General features: G+C 38.1%; 1 protein-coding gene across 9 annotated transcripts in view; it reads left to right on the top strand.

The window, feature by feature from the left end:
• HPS5 (HPS5 biogenesis of lysosomal organelles complex 2 subunit 2) overlaps nt 1–24,329 on the top strand; it is a 77,580-nt gene that overhangs the window by 10,543 nt on the left and 42,708 nt on the right. For 8 of the 9 annotated variants that reach the window (XR_011969371.1, XM_072619643.1, XM_072619641.1 and 5 more), the window contains 16 exons: nt 1,281–1,345; nt 2,558–2,750; nt 3,189–3,322; nt 5,747–5,959; nt 6,317–6,388; nt 10,827–10,915; nt 13,073–13,251; nt 14,602–14,760; nt 14,872–14,904; nt 15,438–15,597; nt 16,639–16,762; nt 17,755–17,901; nt 20,203–20,274; nt 20,899–21,470; nt 23,232–23,352; nt 24,010–24,165. Coding sequence is in view for 8 of the 9 variants with exons in the window: in XM_072619643.1 (XP_072475744.1) it covers nt 1,281–1,345; nt 2,558–2,750; nt 3,189–3,322; nt 5,747–5,959; nt 6,317–6,388; nt 10,827–10,915; nt 13,073–13,251; nt 14,602–14,760; nt 14,872–14,904; nt 15,438–15,597; nt 16,639–16,762; nt 17,755–17,901; nt 20,203–20,274; nt 20,899–21,470; nt 23,232–23,352; nt 24,010–24,165 (2,489 nt within the window). In the remaining variant the exon portion in view is untranslated. The remainder of the gene's footprint in view (nt 1–1,280; nt 1,346–2,557; nt 2,751–3,188; nt 3,323–5,746; nt 5,960–6,316; nt 6,389–10,826; nt 10,916–13,072; nt 13,252–14,601; nt 14,761–14,871; nt 14,905–15,437; nt 15,598–16,638; nt 16,763–17,754; nt 17,902–20,202; nt 20,275–20,898; nt 21,471–23,231; nt 23,353–24,009; nt 24,166–24,329) is intronic. The other variant, XM_072619639.1, reaches the window with a different exon arrangement.

Raw genomic sequence — 24,329 nt, 5'->3', positions numbered from 1 at the left:
GTTTAGGGAAGATTTGTAGGGACACCCACAACTTTTGTTAGTGAGGCACTAGTTCTCAAGGGTTGGGATGCCCTCTGGCTCTTAAAAAAAGGTATACATGATCTGAGGGTGAGGTTTTACTTTGGGCCTTACTGACTAGAAGTGTTTGTTTGGCCAGATGAGGACTCGGGAAGCCACTCAAGGAGCCCCTCCCTGCCTCTGAAAACCCAGATGTTGGTGCTTCCCTCTCTGGTAACTGTGGTCAGATAGTTGGACCTGTCTGTTGAATTATGGTCAGGCAGAGGAAGCCATGTCTGTTGATCTTTGATTTCTGTGTATTTTCTTAGAAGTTCAGGATTCTGACTTTCCTGAGCTAGGTGAATGATATATGTGCTTGGTTAAAGGAATGATACATGTGCTTGATTAAAGTTGCCTTTCCTTTTATGAATGTGGAATGTGGTAGCAGGCCCCTCTGTGTATGTTGGGGTGATTACTGTTACAAGGACCAAACTTGGAGTCAGGAAGATCCGAGTACAAATGTGGCCTCAGACACTTAATAGCTATGTGACTCTGGGCAGTTTGCTTCAGTTTCTTCAACTGTAAAATGAACTGAGGAAGGAAATGGGAAACTACTCTAGTACCTTTGATGGGAAAACCAGAAATGAGATGTTCTAATGAAGAGTTGGACACTACTGAAAACACATCATCATCATCATCGACAACAAGTGTGTTGTATTTCCTCCACATATTCCTGGTAGAATGTCAATTCTTTGTAGTCAGGGGATGCCTTTAGTTTAGTTTTTTTTCCACCAGTCATAGTTCCCTGCAGATATTCTCTGCAATATCAGACCACTTTTTTTTTCTTACTAAAGAAACCAGAAATTCAGTGGTGATAAAGACTGACTTGTATATATTCTCAGTAGGCATGCTATTTGCTTTTGAGAACTGAATGTGAAGCATATTTGGATGGAGAAGAGTGAGAGAAATCATTTTTTAGCCCAAACTCTCTTAATCTTTTGGTGAATTAGACATTTTAGACTTCAGTCTGTCTAGTGTGTTTCATATAATAATAACTGGAATTCATGTAACACTTTAAGGTTTGCAGAGTGCTTTACATATATTATCCCATTTGAGTCTCATTAAAAATAATTTTTACCACTGGGGAAAAATGTACAGCAAATGGAAGAGAAATGTGGTCTTACCCCTAAATTGAGAGCTAATAGCAATGTTTTTTAATCTTATATACAGACTACATACCATAAAGACATTTCTTGAAGTTTTGTTTTTTTTTTTGACTTTAGGAAGGTGCTGTTTCTCAGGTTGCCTGTTGTTTACATGATGACGACTATGTTGCTGTAGCCACCAGGTAAGATGATTTTTAAAAATAGTATTTTTTTCCAATTATATGGAAAGACAGTTTTTATCATTCATTTTAACAAGATTTTGAGTCCCAAAATTTTTCCCCCTCCTACCCTTCCCTCCCCTCTTCCTAAAATGGTAAGCAATTTGATATAGGTTATATATGTGCAATCATGTAAAACATATTTCCATATTAGTCACAGTTGTGAAAGAAGAAACAGACCAAAAGGAAAAAAACAGCAAAAAAAAGTAAAGTAAGTGAAAATAGTATACTTCCATCTGCATTGAGAGTCCATCAGTTCTCTATCTGGATGTGGATAGCATTTTTCATCCTGAGTCCTTTGTAATTGTCTTGTATCATTGTGTGGCTGAGAAGAGCTAAGTCATTAATAGTTAATCATTACACAGTGTTGCTGTTACCATGTCCAGTGTTTTCCTGGTTGTTCTGCTTATTTCACTTTGCATCAGTTCATGCAAGTCTTTCCAGGTTTTTCTGAAATCTGCCTGCTCATCATTTCTTATTGTATAATAGTATTCTGTTACATTCATATATCACAACTTGTTTAGCCATTCCCCAGTTTGTGGGCATCCCCTCAATTTCCAGTATTTTGCCATCATACATATTTTAGCACATGTAGATCCTTTTCCCTTTTTGATAAGAGGATGTTTTAAAAGTTTTCTTATCTTTTCCAGATACTTAAATAGCCTTTCAGAAAAGAAAAGCATGAAGAGATAATAATTTTCAGTTTTTGGACTTGGAATGGGGAAGTCAGATCTAACCTCCACTTTAAGACTTCTGGTGATGGAGGATCTCAGCCTATGCTTTTAAATTCAGAGTTTGTTGATGAGCTTCCAGATTAGTGACATCAATCTTTTTAATCATCCCCCTCACTTGACCCCTTTCTTCTTTATCAAAATCAATTGTGTTTGTGTCATCAGCATTTCATTCTTGGAAATCTGCATCCTTGTTGGTAAATGTCCTTTTCATAGGTTCATACCATGGGATCCTGTTGATCTAATCTCTGAAATCTGAAATTTGATTTTCCAAAGTTTAGGGTTCAGAGCTTGATTTTCCCTGTCTTGTCTATCCATAAGATGTTGGGTGGGGTTATGGGCATGCTTTTTAGTTTGCAGAAACTCTTATTTTTAGATAAGTTGATACTTACTGTCATAATTCTCTGTGTTGCTAATGATTTTTTCTTTTTGACTATTCTCTTAGTCAAGGTTTTGTAGTAGTTTGGGAATTAAATCAGGAGCGTCGTGGGAAACCAGAACGGATTTATGTCTCTTCTGAACACAAAGGCCGGAGAGTTACATCTCTCTGTTGGGACACAGCTGTTCTTAGAGTTTTTGTAGGAGACCACTTGGGGAAAGTTTCTGCCATCAAACTCAATACATCCAAACAGGGAAAGGTGAGAAGCAGCTCTTTTTTTTTTTTTTTTCCATAGAGCAAAGGAGTTTGGCATGGTTTTATAGATCCCTGAAATAATGGGAGAACATGATGGCCACTGTACAACTTGAAGAAGTGGTAAGAGCCAAGCTTAATTTCTTGGATGGAGAATGGCTAGGAGACAATACATATAGTGTTTTTAGGTTTCGTTTTTAAAATTCTTCATAAACTTAACTATTTTCTATGAAACTTTTGATTAGAAACTGAAATCCTCATAGGATATGTGACTTTTAAAAAGTCACATTTTGGTTTGCTTTATTTTCTAATTTTGATATCTAAAATTTTGAAATTGGGAACAAAAAAAGAACAATGTTTTAATTACAATATTTTATTATTCTGTAACGAAATAAATTTTTATTTTCTATACCCCTCTTCTAATCCCTCTCCCCCCACTATTTAGGCAGCTGCTACCTTTGTGATGTTCCCAGTTCAGACAATAACAACAGTTGACTCTCGAATAGTACAGTTAGATTATTTGGATGGAAGATTGCTTGTATCTTCACTCACTCGATCCCTCTTATGTGATACTGAGAGGTAAATTTGGTTGTGTCATATACTGTAATTTTTATTAATTAAACAGTGGTTTAAATAAATCAAATTTGTTACTCTTTATATTTTTCATGAGGAAAAGATGTGTCTTTCAGATAAATTTTTCTTATGTATGCTTTTGATACAGTTGGTAGTTTTGGAGTTCTCCATACTCGTCACCAAAGCAGGCTAAATAAAGTATGTTCTCAGTTATCTACACAATGAAAGGGAACATAGAACCATGGAATCCTATAGGTGGAAGGGAGGTTAAATAGTAACTCCTCCTTTAAAATTTACGTAAGTGGTTCTGTAGCCTTTACTTCTTCCTAAAGACCTGGAGTGATGTGAAACTCATTTCCTAAGGTAGTCCATTCTCCTTTGGAACTCCTTGGACAGAGAAGAGAAGGCTTAGATATGAAAGTGGAAAACCTTAAGACATTCTGAAAAATGGAGTCAAGCAAATAGAATTAAAAATTTCAATGAAACAAGAAATATCAGAACAAAATAAAAAGGTATATTTTATGGAAACTGCCATCAAAATAATTGACCTGGAAAATGCAGTGAGGTGAGATAATTTAAGAGTGATTAGATTCCCCTAAAACCATGACCAAACAAAAATCTTGGATTTCACCTTTCAAGAAGGCATGAGATAAAGCTGCCCAGAACTACTAAAAACCAAAGGACAAAGTCAAAACAGAAAGAATCCATAGGTCAAATGAAAGCACTCCCTGATATGACACCTCCAGAAATGAGAGAGCTAATCCCAGAGCTTCTAACTTAAAGAAAAAAATATTTCGAATAGATAGGGAGAAAGAAAAAAAGTACCAAGGATCCAAATTCAGGATTATAAATTATACAGCAATTATTAAGAGTAAAGGAAAACTTGGAATATGGGGTAGCAAAATACAAAAGAAAAAGAATTATAGACAATTGCAACTTATCCTACAAAATTGACTATAATCAATCCTAACAGAGGAAAAATGCATGGTGGAAGGATGGGTTAAAATCAGGTTTTGGAGGGCCTTAAAAACTTGACTGAGAACTTCGTATTATGTACTTTAGGCTATATGGAGCCATTACATTTTTTGAGCAGGGGAATAGAATGGTTAGATTTGTCCCCAGGAAGATTATTTTGGTCACTTTATGGGGATGCAATAGAGAGGGGAAGGGCTAAAAACAGGAAGACCCTTTAAGAAGCTTTTACAAGGATATTGGCTATGTAGAGAGAAGGAGATGGATGCAAGAAATAGAATCGATAGAATTTGACAACTGATTGGCTTAGGAGCAGAAAGGATTGAGAAAAGTCATTTACTCTGTATGCTTTTCTGTGTATATGCTGTATGTCCCTAGGAGAATAGTACACATCTGGAAGATAATTATGGGAAACATTGATAATATAATTAAAATGATTGTGCTAATTTTTAATTAGCAATAGGTTTTAATCTGCTCCCCACGGTTTACCCCCAACAGCCTTTTACTGTCAATTTTGAATAATTCAGTTTAATTCATTAAACATTTATTAAGCACCCATTAAACACTGGGGATATAGAGACAAAAAAGAAATAAATGTTGTTCTCAAGGTGCTTAAAAATAACTCATAAATAAATGTAAAATAAGTAGAGACATTTTTAAGGGACCATTGAGGGAGATCAGGAAAGGTCTCATAAAGGAGTTTTCACTTGAGTTTAATCTTGAAGAGAGTAGGTGTTTCAACAAGCAGAGGTGCAAAGAGAGTGACAGCCTTCTAGATATGGGTGACAGCTGAGTGACAGTGTTAAGGTGCAGGGGCAGGAGGTGGATTGTTGTATATGAGGAACAGTATTAGGCTGGTACAAAGAGGGAAGTGCTTTAGAAAGAAGTGGTAACCCAGTGAAATGATTGAGTTTTATTGTTCCTACCACTGTCTGCCCTCTGAAATACTAATAAATAGGAGAGAAGAGGGCCCTGGGAGAGAGAAAGAGGAGACTAAGCTTCTCCTACTAGACTGTATCCCCTCAAAACTCTGCTTAAACTCCCAAATAAAAATCAGTTAAATGTTCATTTTGAAAACATTTATGGAACTGTTGCATTAGGCTCTTTTGGTGAAATGAAATTGGTAGGTGACACTTCCTTCATTCAAGGAGCTAATTAGAGAACTCATATCTATATCTGCATCTGTCCGTATAGCTATATCCCATATATAATGTATATATAAGACAACCTGAATAACCTAAAAACATTAAAGAGTGTTAGAAATGCTAAACCTTTTCAGATTGTTGGTGTACAGTTGTGTGGTACCAGTATATTTGAGTGCTAGGGGTACAAAAAAACAAGGAAGATAACACTGTGGGCTGCAACTGTTAGACCTTGTATTGAATTACTGTATTGTTGCTTTTAATTTTGCATAAACATACATAACTCTTCTGCCTCCCCACCTTTTTTTGTTATTAGGGAAAAGTTTTGGAAAATTGGCACTAAGGAAAGAGATGGAGAATATGGAGCTTGTTTTTTCCCTGGAAGAAGCTCTGGGACTCAGCAGCCCCTAATATATTGTGCCCGTCCTGGCTCTAGAATGTGGGAGGTGAACTTTGAAGGGGAAGTTCTGAGTACACACCAGTTTAAGAAACTTCTCTCCTCATCACCTCTTCCTGTGATTAATATAAGGTAGGGATTGTAGGGCTGATCTATGATCATTGTAGGCTCTTCATGGGAAGGGCTTGGCTTGGTATTTCTAGAATGCAAAATATATTTCCCAATTAGTCATTCAAGGGTCATTTATTTATTGAGTGCCCTTTCTGGATGAGACACTGTATGCCTATGATGCAATTTGTTGAAAGGCTATATGATAGTAATCATAAAAGACTTTAATGAAACTCTACTCAGAGTGCATCGAATAAGAACATATTGTCTTATCTGCTATGGTTTTAAGATTTTTTTTTACCCAGAAATTTTTTTTAAACAGTGATATAAAAATAAAATAGAAGTTCTAGGTTATTAAAAAGAATATTATTTATTTCCTAGATCAGAGCTTGAATTTAATAGTACAGTTGGTTCATCTCAGTCTTTGACCTTTCCCAAACTCTTATATCTAAGGTAAGCCTCTGTTACTACTTTTCTCTTTTAAAAAATGCAAAAACTTTGTTCACATTTCATTGATTGTCTTTTAGAGTTTTTAATGCCTCATTTTTAAAAATAAGAATAGCCAGTGGCAAAAAGAAAATGATTTATCTTTTAAATATGTTGATGAAACCAAGAGGCTCCAGAACTGTGTTCTACTTTTGCATTTCCCTGTTTTTCAGCTTTCAGAATAACTTGAGATATGCATTATTTCATCTCTTAATTAAAAGGCTGTCTCATAGAAAGACATATTGTGGACTTATTCTTTAGAAGCTTAATATTGATATCTTTAGGAGAACTCTACTTTTCTGCTTGTCTGACACCCCCAACTAAGGTTGTAGTGGTGTTTGCATTATTATTGTTTTAGCCTGGCATTCCTTGGGAAGAAACCTCATGTTGATTTAAAAACAATTAGTACGTCTTGTTTGAACACAAGACACTTAGCAACAGCCAACCAAATAAATCACCTTACAAAATGCGTTCTACCCAAAATAGTTTATCAGTTTTTGAAAGAAAGGAAAGATATGTCCTTTAGTGTGATGATATAGTACTGACAACCATCATTGTACTTGAACAGTTTTGTTGTTGCCTCTTTATATTAAGTTCATCTACATTGTTGTCGAATATACTGTTCTTTTGGTCCTGCTTTCTGATCTATCCAGTCTATCTCCTGACGAGCAGTTTCTTACTGTCCCCGAGAAGATCCTGAATACCCCAGCAGTTTCTAACCGCCCCATTCTTGGATGGAGATAGTTCCAAGGACATTTCTGTGACCTTACTTTTGTACACCCTCCACACCTTCAATACTTCCTTCCTGCAGTTGGGGCTGTTCTGTGTATCCAGACTGTATGCCCTCCTACTGTGTTCCACAACTATGCCCTACGTGAATCTCTTTCTTCCCTGTCCCTGAGCATCCGTGTTTGAATAAGGTAATGTCTTGTCCCAAAGTGCAAACCTGAGGTTTTTTTTTCAGGTTGACAAATCCAACAAGCATTTTTAAGTACATATTATGTGAAAGGTACTATCCTAGGCCTTAGGGATACAAAGGGAAAAACAAACAGCCCCTGTTCGAAGGAGTTTATGGCTTATATTCTATTGGGTGGGGGAGATTCAGCATGTAAACAGTAAATATTTGATAATTTGAGGAGGAAAGGAAGACACCTTTGGTGGATTAGGAAAAGTTTCGCCTAGAATAATGCCTAGGTACCTAGGGTACCATTAGTGAGTCTTGAAGGAAACTCCGGAGTCGGGGAGGCAGAAGGGGAAGGACTGTATTTCAGGGAAGGGGATCAGCTGGCACAGAAGTGGTGGTTGGAATCCTAAGAAGCAGCCAGGATACCAGTTGACTAGAAAAGAGTGCATGATAGAAATGAATAGAGAGAATAAGAAGGCTAGAGCTGTGTTGTGAAGGGCTTTAAATGAAAAGCCAGGGAGTTTGTATTTTATTCTAGAAGCCACAGGGAGCTGTGTGAAGGGTGTATCTGAGTCTGAAAATTGGGAACTCAAATAGGCTGTCAGAATAGTCTGGGTGGGGGTGATGTGGGCCTGAAGTAGGGTGATAACTGTGAGTGGAGAAAAGAATATGTATGCAAGGTGTTTTGGGTCGGTAGAGTAGCAACTGGGGTAAGGGAAAAATCATCTGATTTGCGCACTGGGCCTGGAATCAGGAAGACCTGAGTTAAATTTGAGCTCAGACACTAGCTGTGTGACATTGGGCAAGTCACTTATTTTAGTTTCCTCAGCTGTAAAATGGGGATAACAATAGCACCTATCTCTCAGGGTTGTTGTGAGGACAAGTGAGATAATATTTGTAAAGTGCTTTGCAAACCTTAAGGCTCTGTATTAATACTAGTTATTATTATAAGAGTCAAGGTTGACCTAAAGTTTTCCATTGGGGTGATTGGAAGCATGATGGTGCCCTTAATGTAAACAGAGAGTACTTCCTTTCAGTGCTATTTTCATTTATGTTATAATCATTGTTCATAATCAGCAAGCACTTATTGTCTTACTCTGTGCCAGGCATTGTTCAAAGTGCTGAATTTTGTTCTATTGGTTCTGCTTTCATCATTCTCTGTATTTCATACAAGTCTTCTCATGTTTCTCTGACCTTTTTATATTTGTTATTCTTATTATACTTTAACATTCTCTACTATTTGTATACTGTAATTTGCTTTATTATTTCCCGGATGATGGGTACCCACTTTATTTCCAGTTGTTTTTTTCTTTATCACAAAAAGTGTCTATAAGATTATTTTTTTAGTGTCTATAAGATTTTTTTTCTATGCCTTTGATCTCCTTGGAGTAAATGCCCAGGAGTGGGGGTTACTGACTTAGAGGATATGAACAGGTTAGTAACTTTTTTCACATAATTGCAAATTATTTTCCAGAGTGATTGGGCCATTTTCTGGCTGTGCCAACAGTATATTAGTTGTTGGTCTGCCCATGGCTTCTCCATCATCTATTATTATCATCCATTTTCATTTTTGCCAATTAGATGAAAAACTCTCAGTTGTTTTAATTTGCATTTATTTGTGATTTAGAACATTTTTTTGTAAGGTTGTTGTATTTCTTTTGAAGTCTGAACAACCTTTGGCAATTCGTTTATTAGAGAATGTTTCTTGGTCTTTATGTTTGTGTCAGTTCTTTTGTATATCCTGGGGAGCAGACTTATAATAGAGATATTTGAATGCATAGATATGGTTTCCTTAATGAAAGCTCTTTTTAGTTGCATTGATTTTGCTCATGCAAAATCTTTTTAATTGTATAGAATTGAAATTGTCTATTTTGACTTTTATTCCGAGTCTTTTCCAAAAGACAGTTTTTTCTTTTCAAAAAGATTTCTTGGGTTGACATCTTTTTCTTCATAATTTGGAATTTCCATTATGTTTGACTAAGTTTCAACAAATCACTAATTTTAGTAGGTGTGGTAGGTATCATGGGTTTTTTTAAAAAATTAATTTGTTTTCGGTTTTCAGCAATCACTTCCATAAATCTTAAATTTTCTCCACCTCCTTCTTCCCTGCTCCCTGAGACTGCATGCAATCTTATATGGGTTCTACACATATATTCTTATTAAACACATTTTCATATTAGTCGTATTGCATAGAAGAATTAAAACGAATGGGACAAACCATGAGAAAAACCAAAACAAAACATAACACAAGAGAAAATAGTTTGCTTCGTTCTGCATTCTGATTCCATAGTGCTTTCTCTGGATGTGGAAGACATTTTGCCTCGAGTCCTTTGGGAATGTTTTAGGTTCTTGCAGTGCTGTGAAGGGCTAACTCTATCAGAAACAGTCCTCGCACACTGTGGCTGTTACTGTGTATAATGTTCTCCTGGTTCTGCTCATTTCACTCAGCAGTTCACTCATATACGTCTTTCCAAGCCTCTCTGAAGTCCTCCTGTTCATCATTTCTTATAGCACAATGGTATTCCATTGTATTCATATACCACAACTTGTTTAGCCATTTCCCAGTTGATAGGCATTCCATTGATTTCCAGTTCTTGACCACCACAAAGAGAGCTGCTATAAATATTTTTGTGTATGTGAGACCTTTTCCCATTTTTATGATCTCTTCTACAGCCTTAGAAGCGATGTTGCTGGGTCAAAGGGTATGCACATTTTTGTAGCGCTTTGGGCATAGTTCCAAATATTTCTCCAGGATGGTTGGATTAGCTCACAGCTCCACCAACAATGAATTAGTATTCTAACTCTCCCACCTCTTCTTCAACACTTATCATCTTCTGTTTTGTCGTGTTAGCCAATCTGATAGGTGTGATGTGGTACTGATCAATAGTGATTTAGAGCATTTTTTCATATGACTATAGATAACTTTAATTTCTTCCTCTGAAAACTGCCAGTTCATATCCTTTGACCATTTATCAATTGGGAAGTGCCTTGTTTTTTTGTAAATTTGACTCAGTTTTCTGTGTATGTTAGAAATGAGGCCTTTATCACAGACACTAGTTGTAAAAATTCTTTCCCAGTTTTCTGCTTCCCTCCTAATCTCGGTTGCACTTTGTCCTTCTTAATGTTCTCTATTTCTTGTTTGGGCATAAATTTCTCCATTCTCCACAAATCTGACAAATACATTATCCCTTGCTCCCCTAATTTGTTTAGAATATCAGTCTTTATACCTAGATCATGTACCCATTTGGACTTTATTCTTGTGTACGGTGTCAGGCATGGGTCTATGCCCAGTTTCTGCCACGTTGTTATCCAGTTTTCCCAGCAGTTTTTCTCTTGACTTTTTTTAAAGCTAGAACACCAATTGTCTGCCACACCCACGGATTTGCCTTGTTTTCTCACATGAGAGCTGAATTCTTGGGAGTTATAGGGTAGACCTGTGTATCCTAATGCCCTGGAAATGGATGCACACTTAGCTCCTCTGATGCCTGTTTTTTCTTGCAGTGAGCACTATGTCTTGACTTGGAATGAAAGAGGCATTTATATTTTTATTCCCCAGAATGTTCAAGTTCTTCTTTGGAGTGAAGTTAAAGGTAACTATTGCTTCTGTGCCATTATGTACATTTAAAGTTGTTCATATAAATTTTTTAAATTTCCTTCATATAGAATCCTGTGTTTGGCAATGGGAGAGATCCAAAAAGACTTGGTCCTTGCCCTCTCTTTAGGAGTTTAGTAATCTTGTATTCATGTGAAAGGTTTAGTACTATAAATAGATTTTTCGTGAATGAATGAAAAATCTCTTATTAAGCACATATTATGTGCAAATCACTTTACTAAGCTTTAGGGGTACGAATAGAACAACACAGTCCATGCCCTCTAGGAGCTCACATTCTGATGTGGGAGACAGCACAGCTTGATGAAAGGTTTCAGCTGCAACATGAATAGGAAGGTCCCCTGGTGTTTAGGGGACAGCGGTAGAGCAGATAATCATTCTTTTTCTTTTGTGTCATTTTCACTGATAAAATCACACCAGTTTCTGATGCTCTACCACTTGTCAGTGCCAATGACTTTGGTGACAAGAACTTTCTTTTTTGGGCCTTGAGTAGCTGTGGTTGCAGCCTCTGTGGGAACAGCTGCCAGGTTGTGTCTCCATAGCTCTACTGCCCAGCATAAGGCTGAGGGCAGTGGTCTGAAAGCATGGCTCCAAGGCTTTGGGCTCTCCTGGCACCTGCTGCCTGCACTTGTCTCTTCCTCAGAGACCTTGCTGCTTCAGCAGAGCTCCAGCAAGGACAGCCTGCTCTTACCCTTGCCTTTAGCCCTTCAGAGAATGGAAAGAATAGCGACATTTGTTCTTTGAAGTTCTGTATAGTTATTTATTATATTCATTCATTTATAGTCATTTCCTGCATATTGCCTGTGGAAGGGAACTTCTGCAGTGTCCTTTTTTGACATAAGGCTAATACTTAGTAGATTGTTTCTTGACACATGTCTTAGTAATCCTTAACTGTCCTCAGTCAGCCTTCAGTCTTATATTATGTTCCTCTTAGTTCTGAATACACTTAACTCACTTTGATTCTCACTGAATCTTTGTGCCTTTAATTAAAAACCCTTCTGAATTCCAGATTGAGGATCAGGGAAACTTGGGGGCCAGGCAGTGGCTCCCATTTACTTGTCATAGCCAGCCTGTTGAGTCTGCTTTTGTTGTCAGTGAATGAGTGGGATTAGAATTCCTGACTGTTTAGAGGGTTCTTGCTTGTGTTATGTCCTGATCCCTTATTTTCTTCCTGATTTATGGAAAAGAAATACGGAGTAAGGTTGCCCTTCGAGTTTCCTCTGTCAGGCAGTTTTCAAGCCCCTCCAAACTTCCTTCTTCTTTGAGGCATTTAGTTGCTAGGAATTTGCTGTAATTCATTTGCATCCAGTAGTTAAATATCAGCTTCCCCAAAACTTTCTGACATAAATCACCTCCTCCTAAATGAATGAATTCATCTTCTCCAGAGATAAAAGGTGGCTTCTCATTACTTTTCATTTACAATCCCATGTAATTTACTTGACACTGAAGTAAGGAAGCATACAGTTGGTGATATTTACTTAGGATGCTGCTTTAATCTTTGGTCTGATTGAATGAGAGCTATCACAATAAAGATCATAAGGCCATCGATCTGCAGTTGGAAGAAAGGAATGAAAGAAGGGAACAAGCATTTATTAAACACCTGCTATGTGCCAGGCACAGTTAAGCACCTGATCAGTACTGTATCATTTGGTCTTCACAACAACCCTGGGTACTATTATTTATCCTTATTTTACAGTTGAAGCAACAGAGGCAGACAGAGGATAAGTAACAGCCAAGTTAGTGTCTGAAGCAGAATTCGAACTTGGGTTTGGGTACCTAGCTATCTCAAAAGACTTCTAGTGTAGCTTTATTTTATAGGTGAGGAAATTGAGGCCTAGGGGAGGTTGTGTAACTTTCCCAATATCAGACAAATAGTAAATGTCAGAGGTGAGATTTGAATTCAGCTCCTCTGGCTCTAGAGTTAGTGTTTCCCCACCTCTAAATAATATTGCTTCTTTTTATATAAAGTTATTCAAATCATCCTTTAACCATCTCCTCCTATCATATTTTACTGGGAGCAGATTTCTTGGTGTATATTTCATAGAAACCTTAAGTTTATCCTGAAATACATTGTTTACACTTTGCCTGGAGTGACAAGATTACATGAATGATGAAGTCTTTTTTTTTTCCCCCAAAGATATACAGGATGTGGCTGTTTGCAGGAATGAACTGTTCTGTCTACACACGAATGGAAAAGTCTCACATTTGTCCCTGTTGTCCGTGGAGCGCTGTGTGGATCGCCTGCTTAGGAGAGGCTTATGGACTTTGGCTACCCATACTTGCCTTCTTTTCCAAAATTCGATCATCCTTGGCCGAGTGAGTTAGAGAACTAATAAGCTGTTGTCACTACTCTACTCTTAACTCTTTCTGTATGTTCCTGTGCCTAATGAGTGAAGCCTAGTATCATCAGTTAACATTTACTAATAGTAAATTAGTAGTGTCAAGCACTGTACTAAGTGCTGGAGATGAAAAAGAAGGGCAGAAATGAGGTTCCCTCCCTTCATTCAGGGAGCTCACAGACAACTGGGAAAGACAACATGGAAACAGCTATGTGCATATAAGATTAAGAGAGAGAAGAGGGAAAATCTCCTCAGAGGGAAAGTGCTAATGGGGCACGTACGGAGAGCAGATCTAGAAGGCACTGATTTAATCTTAGAGGGAAACCAGGGAAGCCAGAAGGAGGCAGTGAGGAGAGAGAGCCAGGGACAAGCTGCAGAGTCACGAGATGGGGCCTTGTATGCAAGCAATGGTAATAAGGTTTAGCTTGCTGGATCATAAAGTACATGGAGCAGAAGACTGGAGAGGTAAGAGGGGGCCAGGTTCTAAAAGGCTTTAAATGCCAAAGCATTTTATATTTGATCTTGGAGGTAACAGAGAGCTACTGGAGATTATTGAGTGGGCAGGGTGTGACAGTCTCAACCTTGTGCTGTAGGAAAATCAGTTTGGCAGCATTGTATAGGATAGGTTGGAGTGAGGAAAGACATGAGAAAGGGAGATGAATTAGAAAACTCTTATAATAGTCTAGGTATGAGAACCTTCACTAGAGTATGACTGAGTGGAGAGAAAGGGGTTCATAGATGGGAGATGTTGGGATCGGCTTATGAAGGGCTTTAAAAGCCCTTATGAAGGGCTTTAAAAGCTAAAAAGAGGAATACATCCTTTATCTTAGAGGCAACAGCTACTAGAGTTTATTGAAGTTGGGGGATAACTTCACTGTAAATGTGCTGAAGGAGAGTTTAGGCAGGGAGACCAGTTAGTAGGCTGTTGTTATGATCTCGATGTAACGGGGCTAAGTGATAAGAGCTTCTGAGCAGGACTGTTTCTGGTATTAACTGGAATAGCTCTTTAAATTTTGTTTAAAAGCAAAATTTAGCCAAAGTTCAATTCAAACTTATCATTTAGGTTTACCTTTCTTTTATGAGAAATGATTTAAAGATAGAGATGATAATTTTCATGTCTATTATAAATAATTAAATCCTTGATTTCTAAGGTAGTTGTCTTCCATGTGTTCATAGTCATTTTTCTCCCTGTTGGGCATTATTAGAAGATATTTGTATTAGACTTATCTACCATGTTATTTATTTGAATATACATCCTAGACTAAACACAGCTTGCTCTAGTGGTTTAGCAAGGATGTTAATGGATGTTTTCTTGCCATTTTCTTAGGCAAGAAAAACTTTACCTGTTGACAAGTTGGAGCACTTGAAATCACAACTGGACATCGCAACCCACAGCGATCTAATTGCTCAACTGGAAGAATTGATTTTAAACTTGGAACCTTTAGGTTCTGCCTGCAGCAGTAGGAGAAGCTCCATTTCCTCGCATGTAGGTGTGCTTTGCACTTGCAAACTTACCAACTGTAGAGCATGATTCGCCCACATTAGGTTGAGCACAATCAGAATCATGTTCCTTGGATGTCCTTCTTTCTTTCCACAGAATAGCTTTCCTCAGACATTTCCTGAAGGCCAGGTAAATGAGATTGTCATTTGCTAGTCTTGATGCTGTGTTTTTGTTCTGAGTTAGTTGATTTCCATTCTCAGATTAATCTGCTTTTGGTTTACTTTGAGGCTGTTTAGATCCTTCAGTAAACTTAAGCCATCAGTTCAGTTGATCCCAGTTCTTTTCAGTGCAGCTCAAATTCTTTAAGGATGTTATCTCATTTCATGTTCACTGTCACTAACAGGCCTTTTTTGGAATAAGGAATATTTGTCCATTTTGCTTATGGAAAAACTAGATTGAGGGGGGGGTTGAGTAATTCCATTAGAGGTTTAAAGTAACTTTCCCAGTGGCTGGAAATGAAATGGAAATCCTAACCTTTCTTTACTAATTTGTTGCTTCAACTGTGGCTTCTACTGGAGATGGAGGAAATAAGCCAAAGGGAGCTGATGTTGAATGCTAGAATTGGAGGTCTTCTTCTCTTTTAAGCCTTTCAAAACTAAAAACCCCAAAACATATGGTTAAACCAAGGGCAACCTGGTTTTATGTAATTGTTTTATTTTTAGGAAAGTTTCAGTATCTTAGACTCTGGCATTTATCGTGTCATTAGTCGAAGAGGCAGCCAGTCAGATGAAGACACGTCTTCCCTTCATAGCCAAACACTTTCAGAAGATGAGAGACTTAAGGAATTCACTGCACAGCATGAAGAAGACCGCCCAGACCAGGGTAATGGCTCTCAGGGGAATAGCACTTCCTATTGATAGCAGTGCTTAGGAATTCTGGCGTCTGTCTGTGTGAGCCCAGTGTCCATGATTTTCCACTATGGGTTTTTTTTTAAAAACTGTCATTTCTAGACATATTTTTCCATCCAGCCCCAGACTTTTCCTTGTCCAGGAAAGAAACATTTAAGCAAAACCAAATTACACAGTGCCCATGTCTCATAGTATGTGCATCATTCAGCATCCCAGTCTTTCACTGTGTGTTCATTATTGCTCCGGCTGACAGACATCAGGTAAGCCCTTATAGTTTTTGGAAGAGTGGGTTTAACATGTAAGTAGATTCTCTTTGTTACCATTAGGCTAAAGTTTGCTATTGCTAAGCCAAACTCCCTAATTCTGACCTAACCAGGTACTGGGAAAATATAGGAGCACAAACACAGGGTGTGATTACTCAGTGACCTTGTGGTTTTTTGCTCATGAACCATAATACTCTTCAAGGACTGTAAAATAATTACTATGGGGGCTGTCTCCTTTACTGTGTTGTGCTCAAATATTTTAAGGCCAAATGATCTACTGAGAGGGAGTTTAATCGAGATTCTAAGCCTTTTTTGGACTTATGGTGACAGAGGGCACAGTTCATCTAGGTTTTCAAAGGGGTTCCTGTGTGAGCAACAGGGTGTGCTAGGTAGATTAAAAATTGAGATCCATCACAGTCTCTGGCCTTTATGGACTCTGTGCTTGAGTAGGGACATATGACATAATTACCCTTGATTACTTCATCGTAGAGGCCAACCAGATGGTGAGGAGGAAGAAAGCCCTTGAATTGTTGGGAAAATAAGGACATCTCCAAGTACTCAGTGCTTCACCTTTTTGTAGGTGGGCTGTCTGGGTCTGTCCCACATACATGTTCTGTCTTTTGGGTTTTTGTTTTCACCTCCTTTGGTCATTCATTTCCAACTTTTTTTTTATTTTTTAAAGACAAGAAGCCCTCGGGTGATCCAATTTTGTTTTTCACACTGCTCCTTCCTCCCCCAATTCTGTTTGTCAGACACTGTATCTCATGCTTCAGTGACAGATGAGTCAGATCGGAATGAAGCTTTTCTCCCATTTGGCATTCCATTATCATTTCGTTCTTCATCTCCTCTCGCCTCTCTTCAGGCTGTCAAGGAAAGGTATATTGTTCCTCAATCACTTTTTAAAAGAATTTACCCTCACTCATCACGTTGACATTTCAATATGTATAGAAAAAAATGATTAAATGAAGTTTAAAGCTTTAGCTTTCCTAGCCAGGAAGATGCTGCCTTTACTTAGACTTGGGGAAGTATGTGAGCAGATGAGTATATGGTTTGTTGCAGATATAGGATGCATATGTAGGGCCCTTTCTTTCTCTTGCAGACAAGTATAAGCTTTCATTGGATTTAGTAGTAGGAAAGAACAATTTTCAATCTGTTTCTGACCTTTTCTTGATCTTACCTTAAATTGAGTTCAAAATTGAGAAATTAATCCTAATTCTTCTTCCTAAACTATATATCAGTGTTTGTATTTGGGCTTTAAAAAACAAATTGTGGAAGGGCATCCACAAGTTGTCTTAATAGAAGCCTTCATTCCATTGCTTAAATGACTCTCTAGTTCTAATTAGAAATAAATTTTGATTGTTATGGTGGCTGTAATTGTGGTTGCCTAAATAATGATTGAAAGTCTATTGAAGCAATTCTGTATTCTGATCTGTCTTGAAGGGGACAGGTGGCTGCATAGACTGTTTTAATTGATTTGAAACAAATAACTGGAATAAAGTAATTTTTTTCAAATATCATCTATAACAGTGTTTTCTCTGGATCTTTTTAATAAATTCAGTTCAGTTTACCAAACATATATTAACCATGGCACTGGGAGAGGTGAAAAGATGACTGAAATATGGTTCAGCGCTTATGGGGCTGAGTCTAGTAAGAAAGGAAGTAAAACCCTAACATGGATCTTACATGGAACAGAGATCAAGTATGTAGTTAATGGGGAAGTTATACTAAGCCCATTTTTTTTCTTTATAGACAAAGTCCAACCCCAGTTATGGAAGCTGCTGTGGTACAAGCCTTTAACGCAGAATCTTAAATTCTTCTGATCATAGTAGAAATTCTTTCACATAAACTCTTTGACATTTAATTTCCAGTGTTTCTAGTTTTGTGAGGAAAACTACTGAAAAGATTGGCACGCTTCATTCAAGTCCTGATTTGAAACTGAGACCTGAACCTAGAGGTGAGCAGCCTCATGAGGAGGATGCTGATATAATGACCTGTCCACAGACAGATGGGAATGAGTAAGTCTTAACTATGTTTAGCCTGTATATGAGGATGCAAAACTGGCTTGCTAAAAGGGGACAAGACCTTACAGTAGCAGAATGTGGGTGTGCCCTCATTGACAGAGATGGGGCTGAACTTTGACTGGGAAGGACTGGAGTTCCAGGCCTGTCTCTGACACTCAGTGACCATGTGACCATGGGAAAACATGTAATCTCCTCTCTGAGCCTCAGTTTCTTTCCCTATAAAATAGTTTCTGTAAAAACTACTTCATAGTACTGTGAAATTCATAAGGAATTTTACCTGTTGGTCTACAGTATTGCCAGAATTAGTGCCCCAGAAATGTTGTTTGGTGTTTCATCTCTGCCAGTTACCTTTTTTGGGCCTCTCTTTAATCACTTTTTTGGCCATTTGATGGGCTAGGAAATTTATCAGACATTATGACATGGCTAGTGAGCAGGAAGGGACCTTAGAGCCCATCTAGTTCAGCTTCTTTATTTTGGAGCTGTTTGTGAACAAGTCTTTATTAAGTGCCTACCATGTGTCAGGCACTGTGCTAAGCCAAGCACAATCCAGAGGGGGAGAAAACATGCCAACAACTATGTTGAGACAAGCTATATATAGGAAATGATCAACAGAGGGAAGGTGTTAGCATTAAGGGCCATCAGGAAGGTCTTATTGCAGGTGGGATATTAGCTGGGACTTGAAGGAAGCCAGGGAAGATGGGAGACAGAGATGAGAAGGGAGAGCATTCCAGGGATGGAGGACAAGTGTGAGATGGAATGTCTAGTGTGAGGCTGTCTGGAAGGCCAGTGTCACTGGATCACAGAGTACTGGTAAGGAATAAGAAGACTGGAAAGGTAGGAAAAGGCCAGTTTTTGGAGGGCTTGAAAAGCCCTAGCGAGGTCTAAGGAGGTGGAGCTCTATGCCTGAGGTTATGCAGATTATGTGGTCACAATTTAGATGTGGAAGAGACCCTGGACGTATTTGAATCCAGCCCTTCATTGTACAGATGAGATAGCATCTCCCAGAGAGTAAGCAGTAGAGGCCGAGACCAAACCGAGATGCTCTGACTCCAAGTGTGTAGCTCTTTACAGTTGTATTATCCCACTGTTGTATTATTTTCTGAACAGATAAGTGTTCTGCTTCCTTCCTGGGGAGATACAATTGTGTTACAGAGGAATGTGGCAGCAGGAAGCATGTGTGCTTCCCATGCGTGATAGGCCTCTAGTGTCGTGTCCTCACCATTCAGGGAGATGGGCCCTGGGAACTTCTGAAAAGCCAAAGTTGTTTAAACAACTTTTAACATTTAAAGTTCTAGCCCTGATCAGTATATTGACCTCTCCTACTTAATTCTTACCAGAGCTTCCAGGTGTGTCCTTTGGGGCAAGACATGTACTAAATGATTTAGGTGTCAGTGGCCTCTTGTCTAAAGGAGAGGTAATAATATACTCTTCTGCCTCACTGTATTGTTTTGAGGAAAGTGCTAAATAAATAGGAAATAATATGCATTATGTAAACAAGGGGAGTCTGGTCAAGAAGCATTTCTTAGGTACCCACTCTGTGCCAGGGACTGTGCTAAGCACTGGAGATACAAATGAGGGCAAAACCAGGGGGAGTAAAAGCAAAGACCATGAAATATTGCTGGTAGGATTGGCTACAGAGCATGTTCTGGTTCCCTCTTCCTTTGTTCTCATTTTACCTGCTGTCAATTTGAATATTATTTCTTATGTTGGCTCCTTATACCTTCTGGCTGATGACTTCTGAAGGGAACCCTTAGTAAAGTACGCATTCAGATGGGGCCCAGAGCTTGGTTGTAATTCACAGGCAGATAGGAAAAAGACCAGGGGTCTATGCATCTGTAGTGGGCTGGACCGCTGACTGTCCAGGGATTCTGCTTGGGAAGGGTCAAGACAACATGTCTAGAACTTTCTTTACTCAAGCAGAGTACTGACCTGACAGTGTACATTTGGTCCCTGACACCATTTACATGACTCAGGAGACAGCTTGATGTTGTAGCGAGAATGCTGTCCTAGGAGCTTTGGTTCTGTTTGGCTATTCCTTGACTGTGGAACTGGAGCAGGGTCCTGAGCTAGGCACTGGGGGAAGCTCTATGAAAAATCCTGAGGGGGCAGCTTGGTAGCTCCACTTTATTGAGTTCAGAGAATCTGTGCAGGTACTACCTGTGAAGGACTGGGAGAGGTATGCAAGCCTTTTGTATCCATACACATGACTGTACTTTTTCTCTGTCATCATGTACCCCAAACCAGCACCTCCCTCTTTCAGTGGGCATCATGCTTATTTTTTATATTTCTTTTCAGGAAAGATGTGAAAAGTCAGTCTTCAGAAGAAGATAAGTTACAAGAGCTCAGTGCAGCAACTACTGAGACAGTGTAAGAAGTGACTTCAATAACTTCACTGAACTGAATTGTAAATAAAAAATTATAGCCACTAGGAGAGACTTTGTGAGACCCAGCAGCAGCTGCTGCACCGAGGATCTTGGATGGGATTCCCTAATGGGCACCGGAGTAACAAAACCCAGTTATGTTTTCAAATGAATGTTTTGTGGGAATGATTGGTCATCTTCTTTCTGGGAAAATAGTCAAGAATTGAAAACTAATAGTGCTTATTTAATGGGGAGTAATTATGTAGTTTCTGATTATTTGCTTTTAAACTTGTTGAAGGTTTCCTGAAAATTTTTTGAAAATAATTTTTTATTATTAAGTTTGATAAGATAAGTTGATAAGATAACCATCATAATGGTTATCCTTCCTAGAACCATACCATGTGATGAATAGTATTTTTTTAGAGTTCCAAAAAAAAGAAAAAGAAGAGGGAAAACAAATCAGCACAGTTGATCAATAAATTGAAAAAGTCAGAAAATGAGTAATGTAATATATAACACCTGTGAACCTTTCACCTCCACAGGATTGGATGGGAATGTCGTCTTATATCTCTTCATTTGAATTCTGCTTGATCTTTGTAAATTGTTTTACATTCACTTTTTTTTCACGCAGATTGAAGCTTCAAGATCCTGAAGTTCTATTTCAACCTACATCTCTGAGACTGGTTCTACAGGAGTGGCTTTTGCACTTAGAAAAAACATTTTCAGTGAAGGATCTTTCCAGTATTTCAGAGATTGTCAGCTCACATGCAAAGATGGACCAGGATGTGCCTTTGCTTGATGAATCTAAAAAAGACATTTTAGAAGCAAATATTGGACAAGAACAAAATAGTTGTTCAGATAGTGAAAATTCTGCGGGCAAAATAACAAATGAACCAGTAAACTTTTTAAGGGAAACATCAGGTGACCTTTTTCGAATACATGCTCCATGTTTTATAGAAAACAGTCTTCAGAAGAACCTGACTGATCTGACCACTCTGTGTCTGGAGTTAAGTGTATTTAGTTCTGATGTCACATGTGTAAATATGGATCAAGATTTACGGCAGACCATTCCCTGGATTCCTGCTTGTCACTTTATAAAGAAGTACTTTTTTCTCTTGGACTTGGAAAGAGTAAAGCAGTGTGCCAAGATTATGTACTCTGACAGTCCCAGGGTTTGGGATACATACATTGAAGGACTGAAAGGTAAATTTTTTTCTTTTTTTACTTTGGAGAGTCAGAGATTGAGGGAAAGAGATATTTAGCATTTTGAATTGTACGACTTCAGAAAATAATTGAGAAAGAAATTTGTAGTACTTCTTAACCCAGCCAATAACCTTCCTTTTTTGCTTAATTTAGTTTTTTACAAAAATTTCTTAAATTTTCATTTACCTTATTTTTAGTTACACATTTTCCTCCTCCTTTCCCCCTCCCCCACCATTGAGACAAGGAATAATTAAACTGTTATAAATATGTATAATCAAGCAAAACAAATTTCTGCCTTGGCTGTGATAAAAAAAAAAAAGTCAGTCTGTACTCTGAATCCATTTTCCCTTTTAGGAGGCAACTAGCCTGTTTCATTAGGAGTCCTCTGGAGTCGCTATGATTAGTTCAGTCTTTCAAAGATGATTGCCCTTACAGTATTGATGTTACTGTATAAGTTGTTTTCCTGGTTCTGCTTAGCCTTGCATGAGTTCATACAAATCTTCTCAGGTTTCTCTGAAACCATCACCTTCATCCTTTTTTATAGCACACTAGTATTCCATTGTGTTCATATACTTTAGCTTCTTTAGCCATTCCTCAGGTGATGGACATCCCCTCAGTTTCCAATTCTTTGCCACCACAAACAGAGCTGCTGTGTTTTTGTGCATGTGAGTTTTTTTCCTCTTTAATCTCTTTGGGTATGGACCTAATAATGGTACTGCTAGGACAAAAGCTGTGCCCAGCTTAATAGCTTTTGGGACATGGTTCTGAATTGCTTTTCAGATTGGGCTGGATCACAGCACAGCTCTGCCAACAGTGCATTTTAATTGAGTGTTATTTCTAAAAAACTTTCCAACTTCTATTTAAAAGAAGCTGAGGTGTATTTTAAGAAGTGATAGGTGAGGTTTACTTGCTGTGTCTCTATAAAATGGGGTAGTGATACTATACAAAGTTGTTATGACTGCCAAAGAGATTGTATATTAAGCACTTTATAAAATGCGAAGTGCTATACAAATATAAACTATAAAAGAAGATATAATTCTGATTTTGCTTCTTAGTTATATTGCCATATATTAATATCTTTGTCAGTACTGAGTAATCGGTGTTCTAGATGTACATTAGGACTTTATACTTAAGACAGTTGTATCATTGTTCAAAACATTTTTGGGATATCCCAGAACTACTTTTAAAACTGTTTTCTCAGCTACAAACTTGGTCTATTTTTATCCAAAATAGTGTCATCCAATTTGATCACCTCTTTTCTTCCTATTCCCCTTTCCTTGCCAAATGAGTTAATTGTTTCAAAATAAAATCTCTCAGAGGAGGAAAAATAGCCAACAATGAAATTAATCAAACACTGGTCTCTGATGGCAATTTTCAAGATGTTTTGAACCCTGTCAACCCTCCTTGGAATGAGAGTCAGGCTTCCTGAGGGACCTGTTTGTGTGATATATCTCACTTGGTAGGGGGAAGTGCTCCTTCGGGAATTTAGTTTAGTAGATTTGTTTAAAAATGTCATAATTCCTTATAATTTTACCTTGCACAAGCTCTTGAATTTAAAAAATTTTTTCTGTGCATGTCTTTTCTTCTCAATTAGATTGTAAATTCTTTGAGAACAGGGACCATGTGATAGTTGATCATCTACACAGTGCCTGACATAGTGCTATATGTATGACAGAAGCTTAGGCAGTGTTTGTTGTATGAATGCATTACTAGTGCCTACTACTAAATGAGGAAAGACAGGAAGATTGTTTTGTTTTTCAGAAATGGCACATTCCAGGCCTGTGCCTCTAGAGAAGGAAGATGGAGATATCCTAACAATGTTAAAGTTCCTAGATGACCTGATCCGTTCAGACAGTCCTCTGTTTATGGCCCATGTCATCAGGTAATTTGTCTTTCATGATTCTTTCTGGGATGCTGCAATACATGTGGTTTTCTAGGATTTCTTCAGGTGCCAAACTTTTATGTGATTATATAGTTGAAAACTTTTAAATCACTAATTGTTAATATTCTTTCACTCAAAAAACCTTTTATGTGGTATAGGACCTCTAGCACTAAGCTAAAATTGTTGCCCCTTTGCTTCTCTACTCCTGTCTAGATGTAAATCAAAGAGTTAGCTTATTTTCAAGGCAGGGGCTTGTGTTGGATGAAGAACTCAGATGGCTGAGGGTTGATGTATGGAGGACACAAACCTAGTGTTGGCATCGGAAGGTGGAGTGTTGGAATGAGAATAGGAATAGACTTTTTGTTTGTTTTGTACATGAAGCCAACCAAACAGGAAATTTGTTCTTGTCTCTAGAGAGAAGAGCTAGGACTAGTGCAAGTTAGATATATTCCAGCTCAGTAATGAAGAAGAACTTAGGATAGGCCTGTCAGAAAATGAAACGAGCTCTTGTGGGAAGTAGTGATCCACCTATCAGTGAAGGTATTCAGGTGAAGGTCTAAATACCACTTATCCAGGAGGTAGAGGGGATTCATTCTCTTTGAACTGGTCAGATGACCTCTGGGGTCCTTATATTTAAATGTCTGTGATTCTTTGTAGGCTTTATGAAAAATTTGGGGAAAAAGCCCTTAGGAGCTTAGTCAAGTTCTTCCCATCCATTATGCCATCAGATATCATGCAGCTTTGTCGGAATCATCCAGCCCACTTCTTAGTCTATTTGGACAGTCTTGTGAAATCAAAGCCTGAAGATCAGAGGTGAGTGACAAATAGTTTTCCTTTTCATGGAGAAGCTATTTAAATTATTCCTTTATGACTACAGCAGGACTGAGAAAGAAACTTGGGCTTGGCTAAATTTAATCTTGATCTGTGAGCTGTTTTAGTACATCCCTGCACTCTGATCCTGTCCCGTCTGCTTTCTA

Source organism: Notamacropus eugenii, chromosome 6 (assembly GCF_028372415.1).
Source record: "Notamacropus eugenii isolate mMacEug1 chromosome 6, mMacEug1.pri_v2, whole genome shotgun sequence".
Lineage (NCBI taxonomy): Eukaryota > Metazoa > Chordata > Mammalia > Diprotodontia > Macropodidae > Notamacropus > Notamacropus eugenii.
This window is presented reverse-complemented; position numbering and strand designations above follow the sequence as displayed.